The 24,837-nt window shown below is 31.8% G+C and overlaps 4 protein-coding genes across 4 annotated transcripts; all 4 read left to right on the top strand.

Moving 5' to 3' along the window:
* Positions 1 to 2,211: 2,211 nt before the first annotated feature.
* TRIADDRAFT_53912 (uncharacterized protein) lies at positions 2,212 to 5,417 on the top strand (the record flags this gene model as incomplete). The annotated part of the gene is made up of 7 exons (XM_002110146.1): positions 2,212 to 2,283; positions 2,376 to 2,485; positions 2,673 to 2,797; positions 2,899 to 2,959; positions 3,056 to 3,147; positions 4,734 to 4,880; positions 5,383 to 5,417. The coding sequence occupies 7 exons, from the start codon at positions 2,212 to 2,214 to the stop codon at positions 5,415 to 5,417; spliced, it is 642 nt and encodes a 213-aa protein (XP_002110182.1).
* A 3,080-nt stretch (positions 5,418 to 8,497) lies between these two features.
* On the top strand, positions 8,498 to 13,247 carry TRIADDRAFT_53911 (uncharacterized protein; the record flags this gene model as incomplete). The annotated part of the gene is made up of 11 exons (XM_002110145.1): positions 8,498 to 8,649; positions 9,312 to 9,444; positions 10,082 to 10,132; positions 11,481 to 11,549; positions 11,704 to 11,757; positions 11,856 to 12,098; positions 12,305 to 12,474; positions 12,585 to 12,636; positions 12,870 to 12,985; positions 13,079 to 13,147; positions 13,178 to 13,247. The coding sequence occupies 11 exons, from the start codon at positions 8,498 to 8,500 to the stop codon at positions 13,245 to 13,247; spliced, it is 1,179 nt and encodes a 392-aa protein (XP_002110181.1).
* Positions 13,248 to 13,896: 649 nt separating this feature from the next.
* On the top strand, positions 13,897 to 16,947 carry TRIADDRAFT_53910 (uncharacterized protein; the record flags this gene model as incomplete). The annotated part of the gene is made up of 9 exons (XM_002110144.1): positions 13,897 to 13,983; positions 14,107 to 14,175; positions 14,265 to 14,369; positions 14,526 to 14,667; positions 14,747 to 14,793; positions 15,010 to 15,116; positions 15,929 to 16,053; positions 16,642 to 16,745; positions 16,882 to 16,947. 9 exons carry the CDS (start codon positions 13,897 to 13,899, stop codon positions 16,945 to 16,947), a joined length of 852 nt encoding a protein of 283 aa, XP_002110180.1.
* Positions 16,948 to 20,238: 3,291 nt separating this feature from the next.
* TRIADDRAFT_53909 (uncharacterized protein) lies at positions 20,239 to 23,645 on the top strand (the record flags this gene model as incomplete). The annotated part of the gene is made up of 15 exons (XM_002110143.1): positions 20,239 to 20,356; positions 20,855 to 21,004; positions 21,143 to 21,183; positions 21,254 to 21,388; positions 21,522 to 21,658; positions 21,770 to 21,824; positions 21,912 to 21,968; positions 22,083 to 22,161; positions 22,255 to 22,310; positions 22,561 to 22,675; positions 22,751 to 22,844; positions 22,915 to 23,044; positions 23,146 to 23,208; positions 23,282 to 23,425; positions 23,574 to 23,645. 15 exons carry the CDS (start codon positions 20,239 to 20,241, stop codon positions 23,643 to 23,645), a joined length of 1,446 nt encoding a protein of 481 aa, XP_002110179.1.
* Positions 23,646 to 24,837: the final 1,192 nt, after the last annotated feature.

Here is a 24,837-nt window from a genome sequence, read left to right as displayed (position 1 = left end):
TGTTGTTGTTACAAACTAACTTTGTGATAAAATTTACGTACAAAAATCCCGAAATTTCTGGAGTCTTCCGGATTTAGTATCCCTTATCTACTTGCAAAAACTTAAACGCCACTGTTATTATGTTACACAACTAGAGAACTGATTTTATCTAACTATCTGCTGAATTTATATACCCCTCAGCAATAACTAACATTGATGGATTATCTAAAGATTCTAACACCTGAGTTTAACTTAATAACCAAATTAATACAGAAATACAGAATTTATAGCTATGGACTTCTATTAATTAATTCTAGATAACCGAACTACAGTTTGAGCGTTTATAGTATCAATTTAGTGCACCTACGATCTACTATTAGACGGAAATAGCCCTACAATCCGTCGCGTTACTAATGGACTATGATTCATAACGTTATTTATATTTATTATAGAATACACTCTTGACAAAGTGTAAGTAAACTATTTCGCTCTTCTAAGTTGCTATTTTCAGTGATTATCCTAGTATCAACTTAGAACTACCCTTTTAGACCATATTCCCCCGATAAACTGTACAACATCGAGTTACTTTACTTTATTCTAACTAGTAGGATCAAGGCTGGTTTGCTTATGAAACTACAAAACCGGTTACGAGCGGCTAATAGTCGCAATTACAAGACAATTACAATAGTTTTAGTCAATCTAATCTATATAAGCAAAAGCATAGAGAAAAACATAATTCTTTTGCTTAACATTAGATAAGATGCAGATAGGAATAAGATAAGAAGTCCCTAATTTCGTCAATAGACTCCTTGAACAGTTCTTTAAGGAAAACTTGTTACTATTAGGTGTACTGGACATGAGAATTATGTAAATGGCTCAAAGGTTACCATAAGAAGAATGTCTACTATTCGGCTAACATTACAGCCTTAACCTAGTAGCATAAGGAACAACATAACACTGTACTACTATAGAACGCAGCTAATTAATACAGAAAGAATAGAACATATAAAATCAACAGCTAATATGGAAATCTGCTACGGTAAAAATACTTAAAATCTCTACTGCTGTTCATGATGTACTTGCACCGTGACGATATTGTTATGTATTTAGGTTTTATGATTTCATACAATAGATACTTCGAGTGTAGCCGGTAAAAACTATTCCATTTATTCATCAATTTGTGCTTGTATGCTTTCACTAATAACACAACATGCCATCATGATGCACAAATTTCCATTAGCTATATTTAAAGCTATGATGCAGGCTACACTATTTCACGTAGTTAATCTTACACATTCGTATTTATTGTTATACACGATAATATATCAATATTAAAAAATATTATATTCTCATCTAATTTACCCTATACGAGTACTTATGATTGCTTCTTTATACAATACTGTAAATATCAAATATTACTTACTATTAGTCGTAATTACAGTACAAAAACTTACACAGTTATCAATAACTTTATAACAATTATTATTATGGTACCACATATATTTTACTCTGACATACTATAACTACGGTGATTCCCATCGTAAGTAATTAGTTGGAATCACCATGGAATCACAATAGATAGATAAAAATTTAATTCGCTAAATTTAGGCGTTTAATTTTTCATTATAGCTCGTATTGTGATACTCATAACTTATTGCTTATTGAATTTCCGTAAACGACTCATTGCCATTAGTTGATCTCAGCCGGAAGTTGCTTTCCATATGAACCTAATATGCCTTGGTATGAAGTTGAAAAAATGCTGGTATTTCAATTCCAGTACCGCGTTAAAAAATCATTATCAGCAATAAATCTGCAATATATTAAATTTATGATTTTCGGAAAAGGTAACAAAAATGTACTTTATAATGGCGATTATTTTTTAAAATAGAACAGGCTGTTTATAGTGCAAGATTAAGTTAACTAACCAGTACTAGTATTGCACGAGGCTAAATCTTTCCAATTTCATCTAAATCGAGAGTTCGTCATTAAAATATTTGTAAAAAATGGTACATAATAAATAGTGAGCAAAAATAGAAAAGATTGATAAGTTAAAATAAATTAAACTTATTTGGGAAGGTACAGTAGTAGATGAAGTGCCAGTATAACAGTACCGACAAATCTATATTCTATATAAACTTGGCGTGTGGGCACACTAGTATGATATAGAAAGTGCAATCATACAATCGATATAAAATTAGATAAATGTGAGACAAATTAAAAGATTTAACAAACATGATATTTGAAACGGCAGATCCTGTTACTGTCAACGATAATGACTTGGTAAACCGAGATGTCTTCGTCAATGTGAGACTCATTCAAAGGCGATTTATTAACTGTAAAATTTCTGCTGTAGTCATCTCATCAATACATTTTTAACATTTTATTTTGTAAATCAGAATGCAAAGGCTGGTTTAGCAGACAGGTACTCTGTTGGTGAATGGATATTTATGTGTTTAGAAGCAATATCGAAGCCAGCAAACTTACTATCAACTTTATGGAAGGAAGGGTAAGATATCAAAGTTTTCAATTTAGTATTTGCTATAAAAATACAAAGTAATATATTTTCAACAATTTCTAGATAAAATTTTTCGATTATAAGTAAACGAAACTATAGACACTATTGATTACTAACAAAATTTTTATTCCTAATACCAGTGTACATCAAAATACTAAATCACTGAAATTATTGATAGAAATATTATAGGATTTATTAGTAAGGCCGAAGCTGAATCTATCCTACAGAGTGAACCAATTGGAACTTGCCTTATACGTTTTAGTGAAAAATCTCCCGGAAATCTTACTGTGCCGTATAAAGACGGTAAAAACATCTTTTTTATTGAAGCAGCCCTACATTTAATTTCGCAATATCAGTCTCTACATGCTTCTCTCGAGATTAATAATTTCACAATCCAATATTAGCGCAAAATCTTATTCGATGGACCAAACCAGAAAATTCATCAAAAAGATCATGGATCGATGAGTGAGTTGTAAATGGATAGAGTTAGGGACTTGTATCAACAAGGTATATCCTACAATAATCGTTTAAACTTACGTTTTATGAAATTGTCTCAAATAGCGTATTATCAAGTAATCGAAAATGGAGAGTTATATATCCTGGTGAAGTGGCATTACAGTCTTTGCGAAATCTAATAGTCAATGATGAAGGAGGTAGTAAGATAAAAATATTATAACTGACGATAAATTTACTAAAAACAAGTTATTTATGACTATTCTCGCAAGTTTCATACTGTACTTTATCGACTAGCAAATATTAAAAATTCACTCCGTGGGTCAAGTAATCCAAGCTCTATCGTGTTAATGATGCTATTTTAGCCAACAATGATGGTAACTTATTAATTAATAGGAAATATGGAAATATCAGACTATGAGCCGTGCTTTCAAGAAAATTCTGACTGACATTATTTAATTGATGGTCGGGTATATTTGTTACAATTACTGCTAAATATTTATTCAGCGGACCTCTTATACTAAACGGAGTTGTTGAATTCGATTTCTCTGTCCCTGAATTGGCAATTTACATTATTTGACTTCTAGTAATACTTCTTAAGTTTGCGGCTTTAATCGATGGTATCTTATTTGATCAATCTGCTTTAATCGATTGTATCTTATTTGTTAATGATCTAGCTTCGAATATTTTTAGTAGGACTAGATTATCGATCATTCTGTGTTTAATGAAAGAGAAACTATCTCACATCTACACTTCAAATTAGCATTAAAATAATTTAAAGAATTGCCTTCAATATTATCATAAATTAGTTATTACTTACTTTAATAAGATAGAAAGTTATCTAATAGTTTTAATTACATTCTAAGCTAGATTGGTTAATGTCATTAACTAGGTAAGCTTATACCTATCTACCTGTAATGAATATTGCATAATTTGTTGATATGTGTTCAGTTCTTAACCCTATTTTCCAGACAAATTTCGTGCTAAATTATAGGAATTATGATTGTAAATTAGGAGAATATTTTAAATTTACGATATAGCAATATTTCTACAAGATGGGGCTATCTTACGTATAAGTATTAAGCGTATTATAAATTCTATTTTTCATTAATATTTATCCTGTATTAGCGCATTACTGTAAGAATATAAACAATACGTTAACTTTATAATGCCCTGTTATCGTTGTATCTGCATTAAATTATCTAATAAAGACTACAATAAAACATCGAACGTATCTGTCACTTCCTAACGAAATTATTGCATAGCGGAATTATATTTCAAGTCTTAGATTTAACTGTGGATTGCGCTAGCTTGTCAATTAATAAAGGACTATTACCTAAATTAAAATGTGTATTTTATTATAATAGGTATAAGTTTGATTATAGTTCTACATAGCTATTACATAAGTTAAATATCATATAGCTTTATAACGTGATTGATGAAGAGGCATCTAAAATTAGAAATCTATTAATAAAGCCTGCCTAGGCTTTTCTATAGTACCTTAAAGTATTCTATGTTAATTTAATTATCAATGTATGAAAATATATTTAGAGTTAACAGTGGGTATTCATTAGATAGACTTATCTAAGCGAATTTAAGGTTGACCAGACTGGTACCACTTTGTACTATAATAATCACTGATATAGTGTAGGCGATTACCTCATCACATAACCACATCAATTACAATATCGCACTCATTTATTAATTTAGAATGAATTTCTAAATAGTCCTACTCATCCACTACGATAATTAAATCATAATTTAGTCTACATCTGGGTTGATGTAGTGAAATTCTTTGTGTACATAACCGTCATCCCATCTTTGTCTAGTAAATTCTTTGATATTACGGTAATAATTGGTCTTAAATTTGTCGAAGAATGGTTAAGTAAATACGGAAGTCAGATTTGTCAACATACATCAGACAGATGGATCGGTAAGTAAATAAACTAGTTTACCTATCGGCACTTCCGCAAGTGATTTTTAAGACTTTGAATAGAATTTATACGTCAACAAGAATTAATGATGAGAATAAATTTATTTTTTATGAGTAAATTAGGGGTAATTCACAAAAGTTTACAGTTATTATAGTGCAACGTAGACATTTGTATGATTTAATTTTTCCTTATGTGTCGCTATAAATCTAATTCGATATCTTTCCTGCATTTACAGTAGCAATTATAACTTTATTACAATAATAAGAAAATTTATAAGCAACTATCTTCAGTCAGATAAAATTATTAAAATTCAAACAATTAAAACTGTTCCCTTGATACACTGTAATTACCTAATCGGTAATTTTTTCTTCTTTATTCGTAGCAGTTTAATGACTGATATTGTTTGTGTACTTGTTTTAACAGGTTCGAAAACATACTATAAAAAATGATGTATAGACGCATATTGCTATTTTAAAATTGTATTTAAATTGGCCTTAATAGGTGCTTTAAGTGCTCCTTCTGTAAATGTTGTATAGGCCAAGAAGTTATTACCTTCATTTTATGATCAGAAAGATTATTGCATACATTTTACGCTATTTTTAAAATTTTATTTTAAGTGTCCGTATTTGGTGCTTTTAGTACTATTTATGTAAATTTTATAAATGCCAAAAAGTTTATTGCGTTCACTTACTAACGGATAGACTATTGTACCATTTCATAATTTCACTAAAAGTTTTCCTGTTATTATAAGGACCAATCCTAAGCTACAATATAATTGCTGCGATGATTACAATAAACATTATGCTTCTATCGCTGTTGTGTTTGACGGCTTTAAAATGTATTGTTAAGTACCATTAAGCTAATGTAATATTCTAGGAATAATAGTGTTGATACGCAGAAATCTAATTCATAGTAATACTATTCGAATGAAAAGGAAGGATAATCAATCTAGATGTTTTCTAATCCTCTATAGAAATTACGATTAAACTTTTTCAGAGTTCACAAAATTGGTAGGATCAATAATTATCCATGATTGTGACGATCAGTTAGGACTGATGATATAAACTTTACGCCAAAAAATCATTGCTCTATATAAAAATTTTAGCATTATCTACTTTAAATAATTAATTTTTAATTTCGTTGCCGATTCATCGCATTTAATTTTATACCTGCGTCTAGCTTTTTCAGATACAATCAGGTGAGTAATAAAAGAAATAAGAGTTTTTATGCAGTCACGTCTTCAGTCATAAGTTATTAGTTATTATAAAGTCTTAGTCATTATCTTCCGAATGCTTCGTACAATTACATAGGAAATAAATGATAGTATATTATATAACAATAGTGACTTGTTCTCTTATAGCTCATTAGATTAGATACTTTTGAGTCAATTAAAATAGGGAAGCTACAACACTAGATATTAAAAGGCTTAATAGCTTGGTGGCGTGCAGAAAGGTTTATTCTATACAGTTTATTAATCGCTTTACAAAAATAAACTCTCAATTACGTTACAAGGATGGATATGCAACATAGAGAATACAAAGTCAATGTGAAAGATCGTAATAAAACTAGAATTTACGGAAACGAAAATGTTTTCCATGTTAGCATTGAATCAACTTTAAACAAATAGCGAATAATCAGATTGATAAATTTTTTTAAGCATACGTTTATGAAAGCGCATAATTATCGGAAATTCCCTGTCAACAATGACTTCAATTTATTCATAAATATATGATAGTGAATGTTTTCTTATACGTTGTGATATGCTATTTAGTTAGAGCGTTAAAATAGCAAATTCACAGCCTCAACTTCAGTTCCTGAAATTAATTTCTCGCTTTGCTATGAATGTGTTTTACAAGTTGTGGAGCAATTTTAGTATTATAAAGTAATTGATATAAGGAAGTGAATTAATTCACTTTGCGTGTTATTCTTGTTTAAATATTTACAATTAAGAAATGATTTGGATTGACTAGATAACAGAGCATTTGTTCCACTGACCTTTTAACATCTAGAAGTCATGCTGATATTCAGATTATTTATTAAATAAATGCTACGTTTTAATCATAGAGTTTACATTCCATTACTTTATTCATACTCCGTTATTGAATATAAAATTACTGAAATAGACTAGTTGGATACTTTAAAAATTGTATTGAAAAAAATTTCAAGACGCAAAAGTAGTAGACATGCTTCAATTATATCACATACTTGCGAATTATCTACAACACACAGACATTAGTTGTGTTTGAGCTATTTAAGCTACAGGATAACGATAAACAATGTATTGCCGAATACATATTTTGTATGGTAAAATTTTAAAGAAAAATTGGATATTTTCTTGTTTCTAATGATTGAAAATATCATTAATGGAGGTGTAGTCAGGCCATCAATAAATAAATAGTTAGTATCTCTGCCATCAGTAAAGATAGGACAAATAGGTAAAGTGTATTAGGCACATACATATGCTTCAGTGAAGATTTGATAGATAGGTCAAGAATATTAAACTTCTGTCTTTGCTTAGTAGCAGCACCGTACAATAAAACGTTCTTCAATTTAATCGTCTACGATAATAGTATCAACGCTATCCATAGATTAAGATTTTAACAATAAACTATAACTAACATTATCTGGAAATTCAGAAGATATAGAATTTTCTTAGATAAGCGTAGCTAATAATGGATTTATATTATAGGAGAAAAGTTTCTCGATTTTTTTACAAATGACTTCGATTTTATCTTATATACAAGAAATTTGGGTCTTTAAAGTGTGGTCATGCTGAGAATCCTTTCAATTTCTACTGGTAAATCAAGCATCCAAATCGTAATTCATAGGATAGCAAAGTTTTTAGTTTCAACGAGATTGGACATTTAGTTTTATGTTTATTAAAACTCTCAATGACCCGAAACCAGATTTACTATTCTTAATAGGGACGCTTGCATTTATGCAACGCTAATTAAGCCGTCATTGTAATGAGGTCTACCCGGATATGTACATTAAGTAAATCTTTAATTAATTCTAGTGTAATCCTGGAGTACTAACTGTGCATAACAAATACAACAAACTGTTGCTTTTAGCTATATGCACAATTATCTACAATATTATCAATAAAATACAAGTTTTGTTTTGAAATTAATTTAAGATTTTATGTTTCGAAATAAACATGCTTTAAACAGTTCATAAGTTACATCATCTTAGGAAATATTATTACTTTCTATATGATTGTTTTCTTGTCGAAGGAGTTTTGTGACATACAAACAAAGCTGAATTAGGCTAGGCGCAACAGTAAGGCTTAAAATAAGAAGTTTGCTTACATACGGAGTACATCAACAACTTCTTAGTCATCATTAATTACTATGTATGGCATCTCATGTAGCTTAATTAGCATTTTTTAGGTGGGCATTTTGCGTTATCGTTATTGTACTGCTAAGAGAACAATAAAAATAAATAAAAGAATTTGCCCTGAGGCACAATTGGACTCCTAGAGAAATTAAAAAGAGGGTAAGATTTTTTATTGGTTGCACAGTTAGACGGACGGTGAGGAGTAAATATATATCAGCTTTTCTACGGAAACTTTAGCATTTTCTGGCAAAGCGTCTTTGCAACACAAACATTTGTCGTCATGTATTACTCATCGGAAATTGGTGCTTTTATAAAAGAAATTGATGATAAAATTCTTCAATATTCCACAGCTTTGCAGGGAAATTTGACCTTAAATGAAGATTGCTCTCATGATTTTCAATCCTGGTGTCAAATGCACAACCTCATGCCTGGGTAAGTGTTAACTTTTAATTATTTTTCTCAATAGACTATATATCAATACGATAATAGTTCCAGGAGTAATAATACTATATCCTTGCTATTAAAGCAAAGCAACACATTTCGCTTAAGGTATAGAAATAGAATCAAATTGCATGTCCAGAATAAGAACGTCTTCAGTATGGCATTTTAGATTGCATTCATTGCCAACTTACGAAGGCAAACTATTGCGTTTTAAAGTGTCCGGCAGCGGATCAAGTTTCAGCAATTAATTTAGTAAATGTAGAAAAACTATAGTTTATGTTTTATTTCTAAAATAAAATTATCCGGAGCTACAATTTCAGTTTAAGTTTAAATAAAAAGATTTCTTCCAGAATCGACAATGAGAATCTAGGATTAAGGCACTTAAGAAGAATGTGATAATAAACCCTTTCGACATCATATTAACATAAAACGATAATTTTAAGCTACTCATTCTTACTGACAAAACTCAACAAAACAGTTTAAGATATCATATTACTTCCCGAGAGAACACCATTTAAACAAGAATGTTTATAGCTGTTGCATAAAATTTGTGTTTGCTTGATATGAACGATCAAATTTCCCTTTGCCATAAGAACTTTCAAAATTTGCTCGAATGTTTTATTCAAACTTTTGATTTGTTTTCCTTCACTCAGTTACGCTTACTCGGCATTTAAGTATGGAGAATTCCATCCCATCATCCAAAATCTGTCAATCTTTAAAATAAGGTGTTGGCTAGTATCTCGGATTATTTTCGAAGCCAATAATGTTTGCAACGAAATCGGAAAGGTTTGTCTTATAGGATTTTGACTAAATATTAACTTATCCTCATTCATCAAAGTGTTACGTAACTACCTATTTTTATTCCGATTACACTCAGTAAAAGCATTCTGTAACTAATCGTATATAAATCGTGAATTTTGCTGTAATAAGTAGATTGTCAGATAGTCAGATAGTCCTTGGTAGTTAGACGAACCTAACTTCTGTAATAGAGTGAAATTTGCAAGAAACAGTAGTTCTTGATTTATTGTTTTGAAGATCACTTTATCACACACTCTTAAATTGGTTAGCATTCGTATCTTACAAAATTTTACAATGTGTATGCTAAATCTATTCGAACTGATGTATCCGGCAGTGTTTTCTGTAGGAATAGGCAAACAATAGCAACATTCGCATTTAAACAAATACAATTATCGAATTTATTAATTAATTTGTGTACTACTTCAAGATGCAATATAATAGAAATAAATAGTATTTAATAATCCCTAGGATTATATTTTATTATGCTACAAATTGATATCAATAATGCCTTTGCAAATATATTAAATGATTGAATTCTCTGTAACGAATAGGAAAATTGTATTTTTTTAAAGGTACCAGACGAATGCAATTGTTAAACTTTTTCATCATAATACTCTGTTTGTAGGAGTGGCAAAATCAAGGGATCACTTTAAAGTTTTGGCTGAATAAAATCTTGGTATCTTATAGCAATATAATTACTATTTATAAAGATCTTAATTTGAATGTATAATCAAAACCTATAGCCAGTCATTGGTTTAACATTTACCATCCAGATCTGTAATATCGTACATTACGGCAATTTAAGCTCACAAAAATTATTATATTTATATTTAAGTTATTAAATACAGATTGCTACCACTAGCCCAAATTATTTTCACGTAGTTTAGTATTAAAAGTTTAATTAATTTATTGTTTTAATTTTATAAAGAACTAAGTCGCAGAGTTTATCGCTAATTGATTAACGATAGTTCCTTATGTTGCAATTTTCCTGTCAGCAATACTGTAAATGTAGTATTTGCAATATGCGAAGATGAAAACCTGTTTACTATGAACAAAACTGCTTTTGTTCAAACCCTATTGAGAATTTACTGTAGACTATAATGTATACTTGGCTAGCTTGTAAGCCAGAAAAGACAGATCAGAAGGCTTCAATTATATCAGTTTTTTAAATTTATCTCTATTGCTTTCCAGTAAGTGTAATACGAGTATTACTTTGGTCTTTATAAAGGCCAAAGCTGATATAAATATGCGGTTAAATTGGGGTTTACCGTCAAGTTCGATTTTGAAAACACATACTAATTAAGGACTTCGAATATTTACTGTATCACATACAGTCTAACTCTTTTTAGTCTACCTATCTGGAAATCATTAGGAAATGAATTTATCTATCATATATCTGATCAGCGTATATCATCTTTGAAATTCATGAACATATAAATATGCACTAATGTTACATCAGATATAGATGTATATTTAATGTACTGCAAAGACTACCATAGAATTTAACTATTCTGACGCTTAAATATTATTATGAAATGTAATCATAAATTGTATCGTAGCTCAGTTCGCTTACTTGTAGTAATTGCTATGAAATTCTTTGATACTAAGCTTGACAATCATTTATATCAGTGGCTAAGTCATAGCAATTGAATCTGGTAGCAATTATTATTATGCTTATTTCGATAATACAAAATTCAAACATGCGAACAGTTTACTATAATTGCAGTCAGAAATATTTCTAGAAATTTTCCTAAGAGTTGCCTCTTAGTAAACTATCAATAAAAACCTGATTTCCTTTCCGCATTGATCATAATTTGTTTTATTACTAAATCAAAATGCCTTTCTGTTAGCATAATTATACCAACCGAATACACAAAATATATATTTTCATTAGTATATTATTACAAAAGCTATATATAAGAACTATTAAGACTTTCTGATGTATCCTAAAGCATATTTAACTACAGTAGTTATCCCAAGTGCTTGATATATTATTAAAATTTATTAAAAAAACTATTTTTTAGAGCTCTATTGCCAGGTATCTAAATGATCCTTTACTGACGCAAGGATTTGTTCAACCTAACTACGAATACGTAAGTGATCTAGAATGAGTTAAAGGAGTAATAACTTTCAGATTTCGACAATATATGTAATTAATTCGTTTATATTGGAATACTTGTAGGTGTGTTTCTTTAATCTACCGTTTAATACCATTAATTAAATAGCAAAAATTATTAAAATTTATAGGAAGACATGGACGATTTTACAAACTATATGCAGCCAGATTATCCTAAATCGGAAGTAAGTCTATTAAGGCTTTGCGTGCTTACTGCATACAAATAAATCTAAGTTTTTATGCGATTAAGTGAGTTTTATAAATTGACAACTTTACTTTTTAGAGTACCAGCACAATGGATATTATAATGGGTTCCGAGCCTATCGCCGATATGGATGAATTATCTGTTTGCAGATTTACAATTATGATTAAATTGTCGTTGATGTACCTACGATTGCTTGAAACCATGCCGCGCAATATATCCGAAAATTTGGCTAATTATCAGCAGGGTCTGCAAGAACATGAAGTCACAGCTATAATGAGCGATATTGAAGTGATGCCAAGATTGATTGAAGAGCTGCTCCCAGTAATTTTTTTCACAATAAATATTTAATAGTGCTAGCTAAGCAAAGAAAAGTTATTTCAGACCTACTTCATAACCCTTAATCTTATTTTTTATTGTAGTAATAAAGTATCCAATCAAATTGCTTTCACATGTTATGAAATAGTTTTAACAACGAAGTATAATTACATTAATTACTACAATATGCTTGCTCTAAATAATTAATATAGAAAATTGATGAACTGTACATGGAGATGTTAGATGTCTATGATTTAAAAAGTCACGAAGAAATTTGGATCAAGCTCAAACAATGGAAGCGAAATACTCGGAACATTGAGTCAGCATCGGCCTTATTTTCTCTAAAACCGGTTATGCAGGAGCTAATTGAAATAAAAAATAGGTATGTGCGTAATTAAAAATTGCATTAGTTAGTATTTTGTTAAAAGTTATGTGTATAACTGTTGCATTGATAAATTAAATTAATACCGTCTCATGCTTTGTCTTACATAGTATGATTAATAGGCTGCGATACGATGCGGATATAATGCAAATTGCTGATGAAGTAAGTTTATCTAGATGTTACATAATTACTTGTATAGCATCAATTTTAGCTAAATTGTGAACAGAAATTTATAGGAAATGCAACAATCATTTATCTACTAAGCGCAATTTTAGCATTAGATAAATCTAATTCACAATCTACATTTTAAGTAATAAACTTACAATTTAATCAGAGCTACCTGCTAAGAGATTTACTAATTCATTTCTCCTAAAATCTTTATTGTAATCATGCAGACTATCAATATGCTGCAAGTCTTTCAAAATCGGCTGTTGCCAGTTCAAGATCTCATAAACAAAATATCAATGATAAGGATTGAAATCTGTGATCTGCATAATAATTTACTTTCCAAGTAAGAGAAACTACCGCACAAGTATCCAAACTTCACTAATAGCATAAATCTAACGTAGATTTTAATAACGTACTTTCTATGTCCTTTAATTAGATCGTTTTTCGTTATAATTCATTGCTATCGCGCCCCTAAATCCAACGGAAATATTAAATGTCATTTGGTGTAAGTTAACATTAACTCATTTTTCTTTAGGTTACGATGTGTTGCAAAATATCTTTTACGCTGTATATATTGCTCATACAATGATCAATATCTTATTTAGTATTAGTAGATTTTAGAAAGTAATTCTAGAAGCAATAAAGTGATCTGTCACGTTATTAAGAGATTGCTCTGGTTACCATCTTTAATTTCTGTGCATACATAAAAGTCTTATATTTCGCTTGGAATACAGGTATTTAGCGCAATCATATTTGCCGATTAATATTGACACATTCAATGTCGAATATATAGGGTAATTCTAAGCTAAATCTCAGATAATAGAAAGTATTATGAAATTTTTTATCAGACGCTATTTTGATAGCTTATAAGTGGATATATACATGTATGATAACATCTAAAGAAATTAACAGCGTATTAAATGCATACTATGTGAATGTATACTAAAATTATTAATTACTAGAAAGACATTGATAACTAATCTAATAAATTTTTCAAACATTTTTTCAATATCAGATTTAGAGACAACAAAGACAGCGATCTTAGGGTATGGGAAGTTCATGCAAGATCTCTAAATGCCCTACGCATATTATCATACAGTAGATAAAAATATAATACGTGATTATAGTGTAAAATTTATAAAAGGCGTAAAATATGTAATGCAATAAGCCATCTCTATGATTAATTTTGTTTTCAAAGAGTTGGGTACGATGACGTATTGACACTAGATTAATTCTATCGTTAATTAGAAAAATATGTCGGACGCTTCGAAATGTTATGATCTATTTTGCTTTGAGGCCAGAGCTAGACTTCATAACACGGAAAGAGTCTACTCAAGAGGGGTAAGATCAGTTGCAAATGAAGTTTACCGTCGCTATTATGTTTTGCTATTACTTATGGTTAATATTGAATGTAAATGACTAATTCGATTATTTAATATGGTATACTGAATGAAAACTTGATAGGAGTACGTAACGGATTATAGGTATCAATTGGAATTCAGTTTAGCTAGCGCTGACCCTAATGCATTTAAGGTATCTAGCCGATAGTTAATAGTTTCTCTACACAATGCTAGGGCCAATCGTTGCAGTTCTCTAAATTTATTATTATTTCTTTATTATAGTTTACTTGCAGGACTATTCCGTTCTTTATCCGAACCGGCAATGCTCAATGTTGGAAAGCCCTGTGTACTCTGGCCTGGGATTACTTTTTCATGGGAGATGTTGATGTACGTGTAGTATATTGAAAATATTCCGTGTTTACAACAGCAATAATGCAAATGCTAGCAGCAAAATTAATTATTTTTAAAATAAATTATCGAAAAAACTACTTAGAACGATAAGATAGATTAAATATATGAGTTTAATTTTCATATTCCTTTTAGGAAACGAAAATCGAAAATTTTCCTATTCATCAGAAGGCATCTTGGGATGAGATTGAGTGCATGTTACAAAGCAATTTCAGAGATCGTTTGGGAAGGGAGCTTACTTCTGAAAATATACAGTATCTTCGGCACTTGATCATGCGTAAGTATATCTTTTAAGACTCAATATAGGAAAATTATTACATTTAAATCTGAAGGCTTTATATTCAATCATCAAATAGAAGGCAACAGAAATGGTGGCTCGATTTCCTGGGATGATTTTCATTATGTATGTAATCAGTTGATTCGAAGTCTTTAGTGCCAAGCAATGCTAATATCTGTAACGTTTCTTAATCTATTGAAAAGTAACGGCTCAATTTTTAGTTATAAGATATGCATTATTCAAGCCAGTCTTTAATCGTACCCTATTTCAACCAATAATAGATTATGGATAATTTGTGCAATCAAGATTAATAATTAAATCATTTCATAATGGACACTTTAGGGTTTCCGAATCGGTAATTCTAAACACACGGTTGGAGAATGGATTTTTGCTTGCCTTGAAACCTTAGCTAAGCCAGAAAATTCTTTGAAGGAACTATGGAGATCAGGGTGAGTCAACTATAGTAAATATGCTTTCTGCTAGAGTGAGAACTATTCATTCTATTCCTCTGATATACAAATTGCGAAATTTAGACATTACAGCGACTTGAATATATCTTACATTAAAATGAATGTAAGATTTATAAGTTTACTAGCTACAGAAAATTTAATATGAGACACATTTCTGATCCTCACCCGCTAGTGTCTACTCATTTAAATCTTGCTTGATGCTAAGTGTACAAAATGTAAAATAATTTTACTAATAAATTATATCAATATTTATCCACGAATATACAGTACAGTATAGAAACTAGCTATGTACTGTACCTCGCTTTATCCTTATTTATGTAATAATTCCGTTGTACCGACCTGATACTCATAGATAAAAGAAATATTACTAAAAGTAATAACAAAACTGCTTCGGTATTAACACGAAATTTACTTGTACAGCAAGCTTCGTTGCTGTCCTTAAAGATGCTTTCCTTTCGTAGACTGTGCTTCTGTGTTTTAGTACTAAATGGTAATTAGCTAATAGTAAAACGAAGGAAGGATGTAATGAGTTTATTTTAGATAAATTATCAAATATGATGCATAGGTATTGACACAAAATTTATTTATATAGAAACTGCGCTGCTGCCCATAAAGCTACTTTCATTTTGCAGACTGTGTTTTAGTACTCAAGTTATAATTAGCTAACAGTAGGCAAAAAAAATGGGTGTAATAAGAGAATTTTACTAAAGTTTAAAAATATGATGCGTTCAGTATTTATCCTCGAATTAATTTCCCTGTAATTGTAAAAATCTTTAATATACAACTTATAGACACATTATAGGCTTTATTTGCAAAAATGAAGCCAACAGAATTCTCGATAATGAGCTGAAAGGTGTCTGTTTAGTTCGATTTAGCGAGCAGAAGCCGGGTGCAATCACTATTCCATATACAAATAGTAAGTTCTGTACATGAATTATCCTGGAAATTGGTAAATATGTATACTTTACAGTTACTATTAGGAGCTACTTGTAGACTATTACTTGACTTAATACGTGAGTTGTAGTTTCTTTCGTAACTGCAAGCTCAGCATAATTATGGGAAATATGTAACGAACTATAGATATATATATATATACGATAAAATTTCTTTAGATGATAATGTAAGATATTTTTTCATGTTATTTGGAAATACACTGCTATGATATTTCTTTTTATTAATGGTAAATAATATATTGTAAGTTCTTAAAATATTTTTGGCATGTTGACTTTAAATAAGATTTTATGACTCTACAATTGAATGATTAGGATTCATATAGATATTTTCTAGTCAGTTAGATTTCAGGGCAGAATTTGTAAATAACTATGAATTTCAATACATAAATAGGTTCGGGTGCTATAGCATGGCCTCATCCAATAAAATGTAGTGAATCCAATTTTACCTGGATAGACACGTAGGAAATTGATTGATTATCGTAAAGATTAACCTTGCGAAGACTCTGTCGCGTTTTTTTTCTAGTATAATTTATATCAACTTTGCGTTATAGGCTACACCTATATCCAGGATTTGCCAAAGTTTTGTATCCTGGCTATCTTAATGTGCATGGACTGGATCAATATAGATATGTCCCCAGGCCTACAGCGCGGCCAGGTTGGAACTTATAGCTAGGCTAATATATAAAGATCTATTAAAATGAAGCAATGATATTGTACGATTCGTATACAGTACACATCTCAATAGTAATATTTTGAAACATTTTGAAACTTTACTTTATTAGATATTATAGACGGTTATGAAGATGATTGTCCACTTCTTCGAGCTTAGCGGCGAAAAACGACTTGATGCCATATGACGATATTAAGTAGAAGGATTGCAATGTTGAGTGAAAATACTTTACTCGAGCAGAATACTGCAAGGCCTCCATTTTAAGGATGCATTTGATAAAGGGGACAATACTTGAGCCTTCTTGAGATCCATTCTTTGGGGTTTCCATATTTATATAGATTTTTATCGGCCAGTAGGTCGTAACAAATAGTGGGAGTGCCAGTGCAATTATACAGTATAATACTTTCTCCGCGATTATGCAAGTATATAGGTATACATGTATAGGTTAATAAGTTAATAATGTTATATCAGAATAAAGCATAGACATTGGTGATAGCAGGACCGAATTTTTCAACATGGCTGTTAGAAGTTATTATTGTTAATATGCTTTCTTTGTGACTATAATCCATTGTTTTTCTAACCTCTTTATGCTAATTTATCTCATTATTACTGAAACTTGGAGAGTTCAAGGTGTTGTGTAGGATGAGTTTCATTAATCAGCTAGTATGGAACAATAACATTTTCATAGTTGCATTTGAAAAGTTTTGATGATTTATTTGCTGTCGTAACGAAATTTTATATCATTTGTCGACGGACAAGGTTATTTAAATTGTTACTTTCAAGATATTTACAGCTCAAGTGAAATTATCTTTGATGACAGTTTGCATTTAGTCAATGCATACGAGTAGACTTACGAGTATGTCATTTCTAGTGAGATCACTATTCTTACTGAGCCTCTATAGAGCAGAGTGGTATTTTAAATTGACAAGTGGTATTTTTACATTTTTCTTCATCTCTCGAATTGACTATTGGCCTGAACAGTTGGCATTATGTTGTTCAAGAATAAAAGTAATGTCAAGTTGGCATGATGTGTGTGTGTCAATTAATGAAGTTCCATGCTGTCGTGATTGCTTGCAACAGTCTAGGTTAGCGCAACTATGCGTATCATTTCATGTCGTCTAAGGGACACAATTTGGCCTGGGTTTAAGCACGCAATTTGTCATTGGTTGCAACTTGCAACACTATTGCAGGCTACTGTACTCCCCTTATCATTATTACTACTACGATACATCCTCTGCCGTTAGCATTGGTCGAAATATTGAGCTAAGAGTTTCTCTTCTAGATCGTTGCTAGCCAACACTATTGCAGGCTACTATACTCCCCTTATCATTATTACTACGATACATCCTCTGCCGTTAGCATTGGTCGAAATATTGAGCTAAGAGTTTCTCTTCTAGATCGTTGCTAGCCAACACTATTGCAGGCTACTATACTCCCTTATCATTATTACTACGATACATCCTCTGCCGTTAGTATTGGTCGAAATATTGAGCTAAGAGTTTCTCTTCTAGTTCGTTGCTAGCCAACACTATTGCAGGCTACTATACTCCCCTTATCATTATTACTACGATACATCCTCTACCGTTAGCATTGGTCGAAATATTGAGCTAAGAGTTTCTCTTCTAGATCGTTGCTAGCCAACACTATTGCAGGCTCCTATACTCCCCTTATCATTATTACTACGATATATCCTCTGCCGTTAGCATTGGTCGAAATATTGAGCTAAGAGTTTCTCTTCTAGATCGTTGCTAGCCAACACTATTGCAGGCTACTATACTCCCCTTATCATTATTACTACGATATATCCTCTGCCGTTAGCATTGGTCGAAATATTGACCCACTACGACAACGAATAAGAGTTGCTCTTCTAAATTGTTACTAGCAGTAGTTGGCGTACTTTAACTTATTACTGCAAAGAAGTTAGACTTCGTAAGCAAATTTTAATTACTGAACTATGTTATTTGCCTCTCTCTCTACCGACTGATGTAGAATTTGTATAGGATAAGAAATTTGGGGGGCTCAATTCCTCAGACAAACTCAGTACAATAGGTGTACAGTATAGTACTATACTGTACTGTACAGTATACTACTGTACTGTATTGTGCAGGCAAGGGACCAGACCAGATGATGAAAATTCCTTACAGTACAGTACTGAACTGTAGCATGTTTACAGACCAGCCGTACAGTGTACAGTGCACAGTACGTGAAAGTACTGTACACTGTACAGCACACTGACGTAACGAACTGACGTAACTAACTGACTTACAGGCCAGTATAGTACACTGACGTAACTAACTGTACAGTACAGTATACTGTAGTCGTGCGTCCAAGTTACTGAACACTATACTGTACTGTAGTCATATTAAACCCATGTTTTTTGCTTGGTACTGTAGCAGTTGGCGTACTTCAACTCATTATTGCGATTTAATGAGGTGTCGTAAGCAGATTTTGACTACTAAACCATGTTATTTGGCTCTTTCTCTACCGATTGATGTATCCTTTGTAGACCAGACTAAGGCGACTTTTCACTGTAGCATGGTTACAGGGCAACAGTACACGAAAGTACAGTACAGTACAGTACTCTACACGAAAACGTAACTAATGTACTGTACAGTACAGTACGTAATCACTGTACACTGTACAGCGCAGTACGGTACAATAGTAATGTTCATGAAACCCATGGTTTTACTTGGTACTGTAGCAGTTCGCATACTTGAAGTAATGATTGTAAAGAAATTAGGCTTTATAAGCAGATTTGAGTGAATGAACTATGTTATTTGACTCTTTCTCTACCGACTGATGTAGAATTTGGACAGGATAAATATAAAAAAAAATGGGGGGCTCCAATTTCTGCGACAAACTCAGTACTGTACAGTATGGTGCAAGATGATGAAGACTTCTCACTGTAGCATGGTTACAGTACCAGTTCACAGTGTACAGTATACGAAAGTACTGTAAAACTCGATCTTGCACTCTAGGAGGAACTGACTGAGTCATGGTTGACAAGACAAGGCTTACGGTGTTGAAACAAAGAAGGCCAGCCGTAGCTTTCCAATCAACAGTTTTGTATAGACTCAACACCACTGTATGCAACCATCTACTACGCGTGGTACGCTCGATGCATTCGTACTGGAGTTATTTGTACTGTACAAAAAAAAATGCTCGCCACCATACTGTAGCACGGTACAACTGCTGTTCCAGTTTAAAGCATAGACTCCATATCGGTATTTGGGGGTTGATACTACGGACAGTCTGACGTCCTGTGGTATCGAGGTTAACCAGCCAGGCCGGCCAGCATCCATCGCTCCTTGCTGCCATTGACTATTTCAAATTGGTCGGTGGTGATTGATTTCCTTTAAGTTTCTCACTGTATAGCTGCTGCATTTCTTTTGCATATCGACTCTGTCTATACATTTATCCATCGCAATTTGTATTCATTCAGTGGTATTAAGCATTATTGGTTGGCATTGAAAGAAAGATGACCATGTCGAGTACGAAAGATGACAAGCCTCAGGAGAAGCATCCAACAGAGGATGCCAACAAGAAAGATCCCAAAGTGGATCAACGTCGAGAAGAAGAAAGAATCTTTGGCGAAGGTAACTAATAACTTGAATATGTTGGCATAATGATATTACTAGGAACAGTTTTTAATCAATCCAATGGTTACTATCCATTATTTCAGTAAGACTTTCTTCCTTTTCACGCTGATTGAAATAGTCTATGTGTATCATAGTGGGTCCTAACATGGACCAAGTCCCCTAAATTGTACCATGACAGGTAGCACGATCAAAGAGAGATCAGGTCTAGAAATTTTTTTCAAATTGAAAAATCAGTTCGATAACAGTAATTTGTATTTCCCAGTAGATAATGCATAGCTATTACACAGATGACATTAGTATTCATCCAATGGCCATTGCCATCAACTCAGCAATGGACTACGTTCATACTCACACTCAGCATGACCAGCAATCAAACACATTGAACATTGTCGATTATCCCAATTTTTTCCTCGAAGGGAATATCACTACAATGACATCATGAATTAGTACAGTTTCAATTTTTTGAATCAAAGAATCTTTCATTCCCTTCCATAGATATTCAAGAACACGCAAAGTATATTGAAAGATCGGTGAAAACAATGGAATCTCGATATGTAGCCCGCATATTACGTACTATCAAAGGGATTCGTTCTAAAGCAAGTGATAATTTGTTGAGGAAAGCGATCAATAAGCACCTAGCTACAGGTAAGGCTGTCACCTTCTTTTAGGTCCATGACTTCTATTAGTAACAGTCGTCATCATCATGACTTGATGAGAGCGTTTTTAATATCGCTGATTCTATCCATTTTATAACGTCATTCTTCATCACTTTTTTTAATTTAGATTCACCTTCCAAGGACCGCTTATTGTCGTTCTTAGATGAGGTTATTCAACTTTTGGACAAATATCTTTCACTAACTCTTGAGATAACTTATAACCGCTTCACTTTTATAGAGTATGGATATTGCTGAAGAAGGTGGAGATACTGTAGTCGAAGTACGTCATAAAAAGACCGATTTGTTGGAAATTGAAATCTATTTACATTTGCTGGTATTAATGCATTTATTAGATAGCAAACGCTATGATAAGGTCAGTAATTATGGAAGCAGTAGTCACTATTTTTATTCTTGAATTGTCAACTCTTTTGACTTGATGACATACCAACAGTGATATTCATAAAACCAAGAGTCTTAAATTACTTTCAACTATTTGCCTCCATTAGGCTATAGCTTGCGCTGACTTATTGATCGAAAAGTGCGAAGTAAATACGAAGCATTCATTAGACCTATTATCTGCTAAATGTTACTATTATTATAGTAGAGCTTACGAGTTATCTGACCGATTACGTGATATCAGAAGGTTAGTAAATGGAATAGATTTTATCTGCTTTGAGTTGGTTCTCTTTCCATTTTTCACTTCATATTGATGTTATTGCCTTTTGTGTTGTATGACTATCTCCACGTATTTTAGCAAGTTACTTGCCCGTCTTCGAACGTGTACTATACGTCATGATGAAGAAGGACAAGTATGTAGTAATTACTCAAGTACTAATGGCGATGAATTGTTGATGAATAACTTTAATTCACGGTGTATCTTAAAATTATTGAAATAGGCTGTTTTGATTAACCTGTTGCTTCAAAACTATTTGCACTACAACCTCTATGATCAGGTTAGAATTTTTATTCCGTTTTAGTCTATTAGTAATACAATCGAGATTTTTATATATATGCCTGTTTAGGCTAGTTTTATAACATTATGATTATGAATTCTTATCGTTACAAAGGCCAATAAGTTGGTATCAAAAGCTGCATTTCCTGAAGCTGCATCAAATAATGAGTGGGCGAGGCATTTCTTTTACCTTGGTATATTTTAAGCTAAAAATGTAGCAATAATATGAAATCGATTGAGATTAGCAACAGGAGAGCTATAACTCGTATGTTGTTTTTATTGCTTAGGTCGTATTAGAGCTATCGAATTAAATTACTCTGATGCATACCAACATTTACTACAGGTTAGGAAACTTGCAGCAGACTTATCTTACTACATATAGCTACTATATATATGTTACATAAGAGTAATATAAGCTTGTTCACCTCATAGGCAATTCGTAAAGCTCCACAAACGTCCGCTGCAGGATTTAAGGAAATTGTAAATCTCGTCATTACATTTAGTTCTAAAAATAGAATTCTATAAATTCTCATCGAGAATTATTTTTGATGTATTGACTTAAATGAACAATTAATGTCATTCAATATTTTAAGGTTCATAAATTCGCCATTGTTGTTCAATTGCTACTGGGTGAAATTCCTGATCGTAGCATATTTCGTGATCGTTGTCTGCGTCGACCGCTACTTCCATATTTTCAATTGACACAAGGTATAGAATGGGTTGAATTTATTGCAGGAATGGGAGTGTTAACAATTGAAAATTGACAACTGTTTCAATATTTAGCTGTGCGTAATGGCGATTTAGCAAGATTCAATGTAGTGGTAGATAAGTTTAAGTCAAGATTTCTTGCAAATAAAACTTATACCCTAATTATAAGGTAAGCTGTTAGCCATGATTGATAGGCAAAAAGTCAACTGTATGATAAATTTATGATAACTTTATTCTAGGTTGCGTCATAATGTTATTAAAACTGGCGTTAGAATGATAAACATCTCGTATTCTTCAATATCCTTGGAAGATATTGCAAAAAAATTGCAACTTGATAGTCGAGAGGACGCTGAATATATTGTTGCTAAGGTTTGATTGTTTGCCAGAATTTGGTACCTTATTGACTGTAAAGATTTTTTATCACGTAAGCAGAAGGTGTTCAAAACAAATCTACTTACCTATTTAATTAGGCGATAAAGGATGGAGTAATTGATGCAGTCATTAACCATGAAAGTGGAACTGTTGAGAGTAAGGTACGGTAAACTGCCACAGCCCTAGAGCTAGTGATAATCGTTAGTCGTTTTAACTAGATCACAACTGTTACAGGAAAATGTAGATATATACTCTACAAATCAACCACAAGAAGTATTCAATCAGAGGACATCGTTTTGCTTACAAGTATATAATCAGTCGGTTAAGGCTATGCGTTACCCCCGCAAAACTTACAGTGACAATGTTGAATCAGCTGAGGTACGAAATATTGCCAAGCACTAGTACAATATCTTTCTTTGATATTTTAATAATTCTAACATGTTTGCAATTACTTATGATACTACTATTGATATTAACTGAAAACGGCATGTAGGCATGTTTGAACTGATATTAATTACTTCATTAGGGGAGGCGTGAGCGCGAACAACATGATTTAGAACTAGCAAAAGAAATGGCAGATAAGGATGATGACTTTTAAGATACTGTAGTCTTATTTATATTTTTAGGACTCAGTTAATTATTTTATAGCTTGAATTCTCTACGTGCATTCCTTTGTCTTATAGACTAGATAATATGTGAATAACCGTATAAATGAAACATATGTATCATCTTTTTCGTATGTTACTGTAATCAGATTTCACTCGCATACTCGTAGTATGGTATAAAATCTGACTTTGATGTCAAGTTACGTTCATGGCAGAATTTTTGTAAACTCAATTCTTGTCTGTGATATTGTATAATTATACCTATAATAAATCTTTTTCCTGAATTGTAATTATGGATATTCTGATATGTAACAACTATTTCTTCAAGACACCATCTGTTCATATACGTTTCTGTCATAACCTTGTATTTTCGCAATTTACACCGGGCCCTCATCGTAGACACGAATGTGTAATTAGTTATAGTATATATCCTTCAAATAGATAGCTCCACCACTGTAAACGCTTATATAATCAAAATTTCCAAAAGCATCATACTTAATGAAAGCTAAAGTAGAATGCGTAGTGTATACTTGAAAATTTTTTGGCTATTCTGATGAAACTACACCCAGGGACTACAGCATATCATTCAATCACTGAGTTTTGGATTTAATAGACATATCGCATTATAGTTCCCCTACAATGAAGAAAAATTTTCGATTTGTACAAAACCTGTTCTACAAACTACTCAGCGTGTACATCACTTAAAAGAAATTTTATAATAGATTTTATTACTGACTCTCTTACGATTGAGATACTAGTGTAACAAGCTCTGACCGACAAAGTAAAACTACATACAACAGCAAAACTTAGAGAAGGATCAAAAATAATAATACTAAAATGAACCTAGATAAATAGGTTACTGAACTTGTTCATAAGATAAAACTTGCGAATAAGATCACTTGATACTTCAAAAACTTATTAGTATTAAGACGAAATCATATTCTACGAAGCTGAAATCAATATACTTGAGCATAACTTATATACAGCTATTATTGCCGACAGCTCTAGATTTGATATTGATTTATAAGTTATATCAAATTTACTTCTGCATAACATGTTGACAATAATAACTTCTGTAACAGATTCACTACACTTTTACACATTTAGTAATAAATTAAAGCATAAAAATGATAACTTACTGCTGGACATATTAGATTCATAATCTGAATAAGTCCATCTCATGAT

This window comes from Trichoplax adhaerens, genomic scaffold, assembly GCF_000150275.1.
Source record: "Trichoplax adhaerens TRIADscaffold_2 genomic scaffold, whole genome shotgun sequence".
NCBI classification, from domain to species: domain Eukaryota; kingdom Metazoa; phylum Placozoa; class Uniplacotomia; order Trichoplacea; family Trichoplacidae; genus Trichoplax; species Trichoplax adhaerens.
The sequence above is the reverse complement of the archived record's forward strand: the minus strand, read 5'-3'. Positions and strand labels throughout refer to the sequence as shown.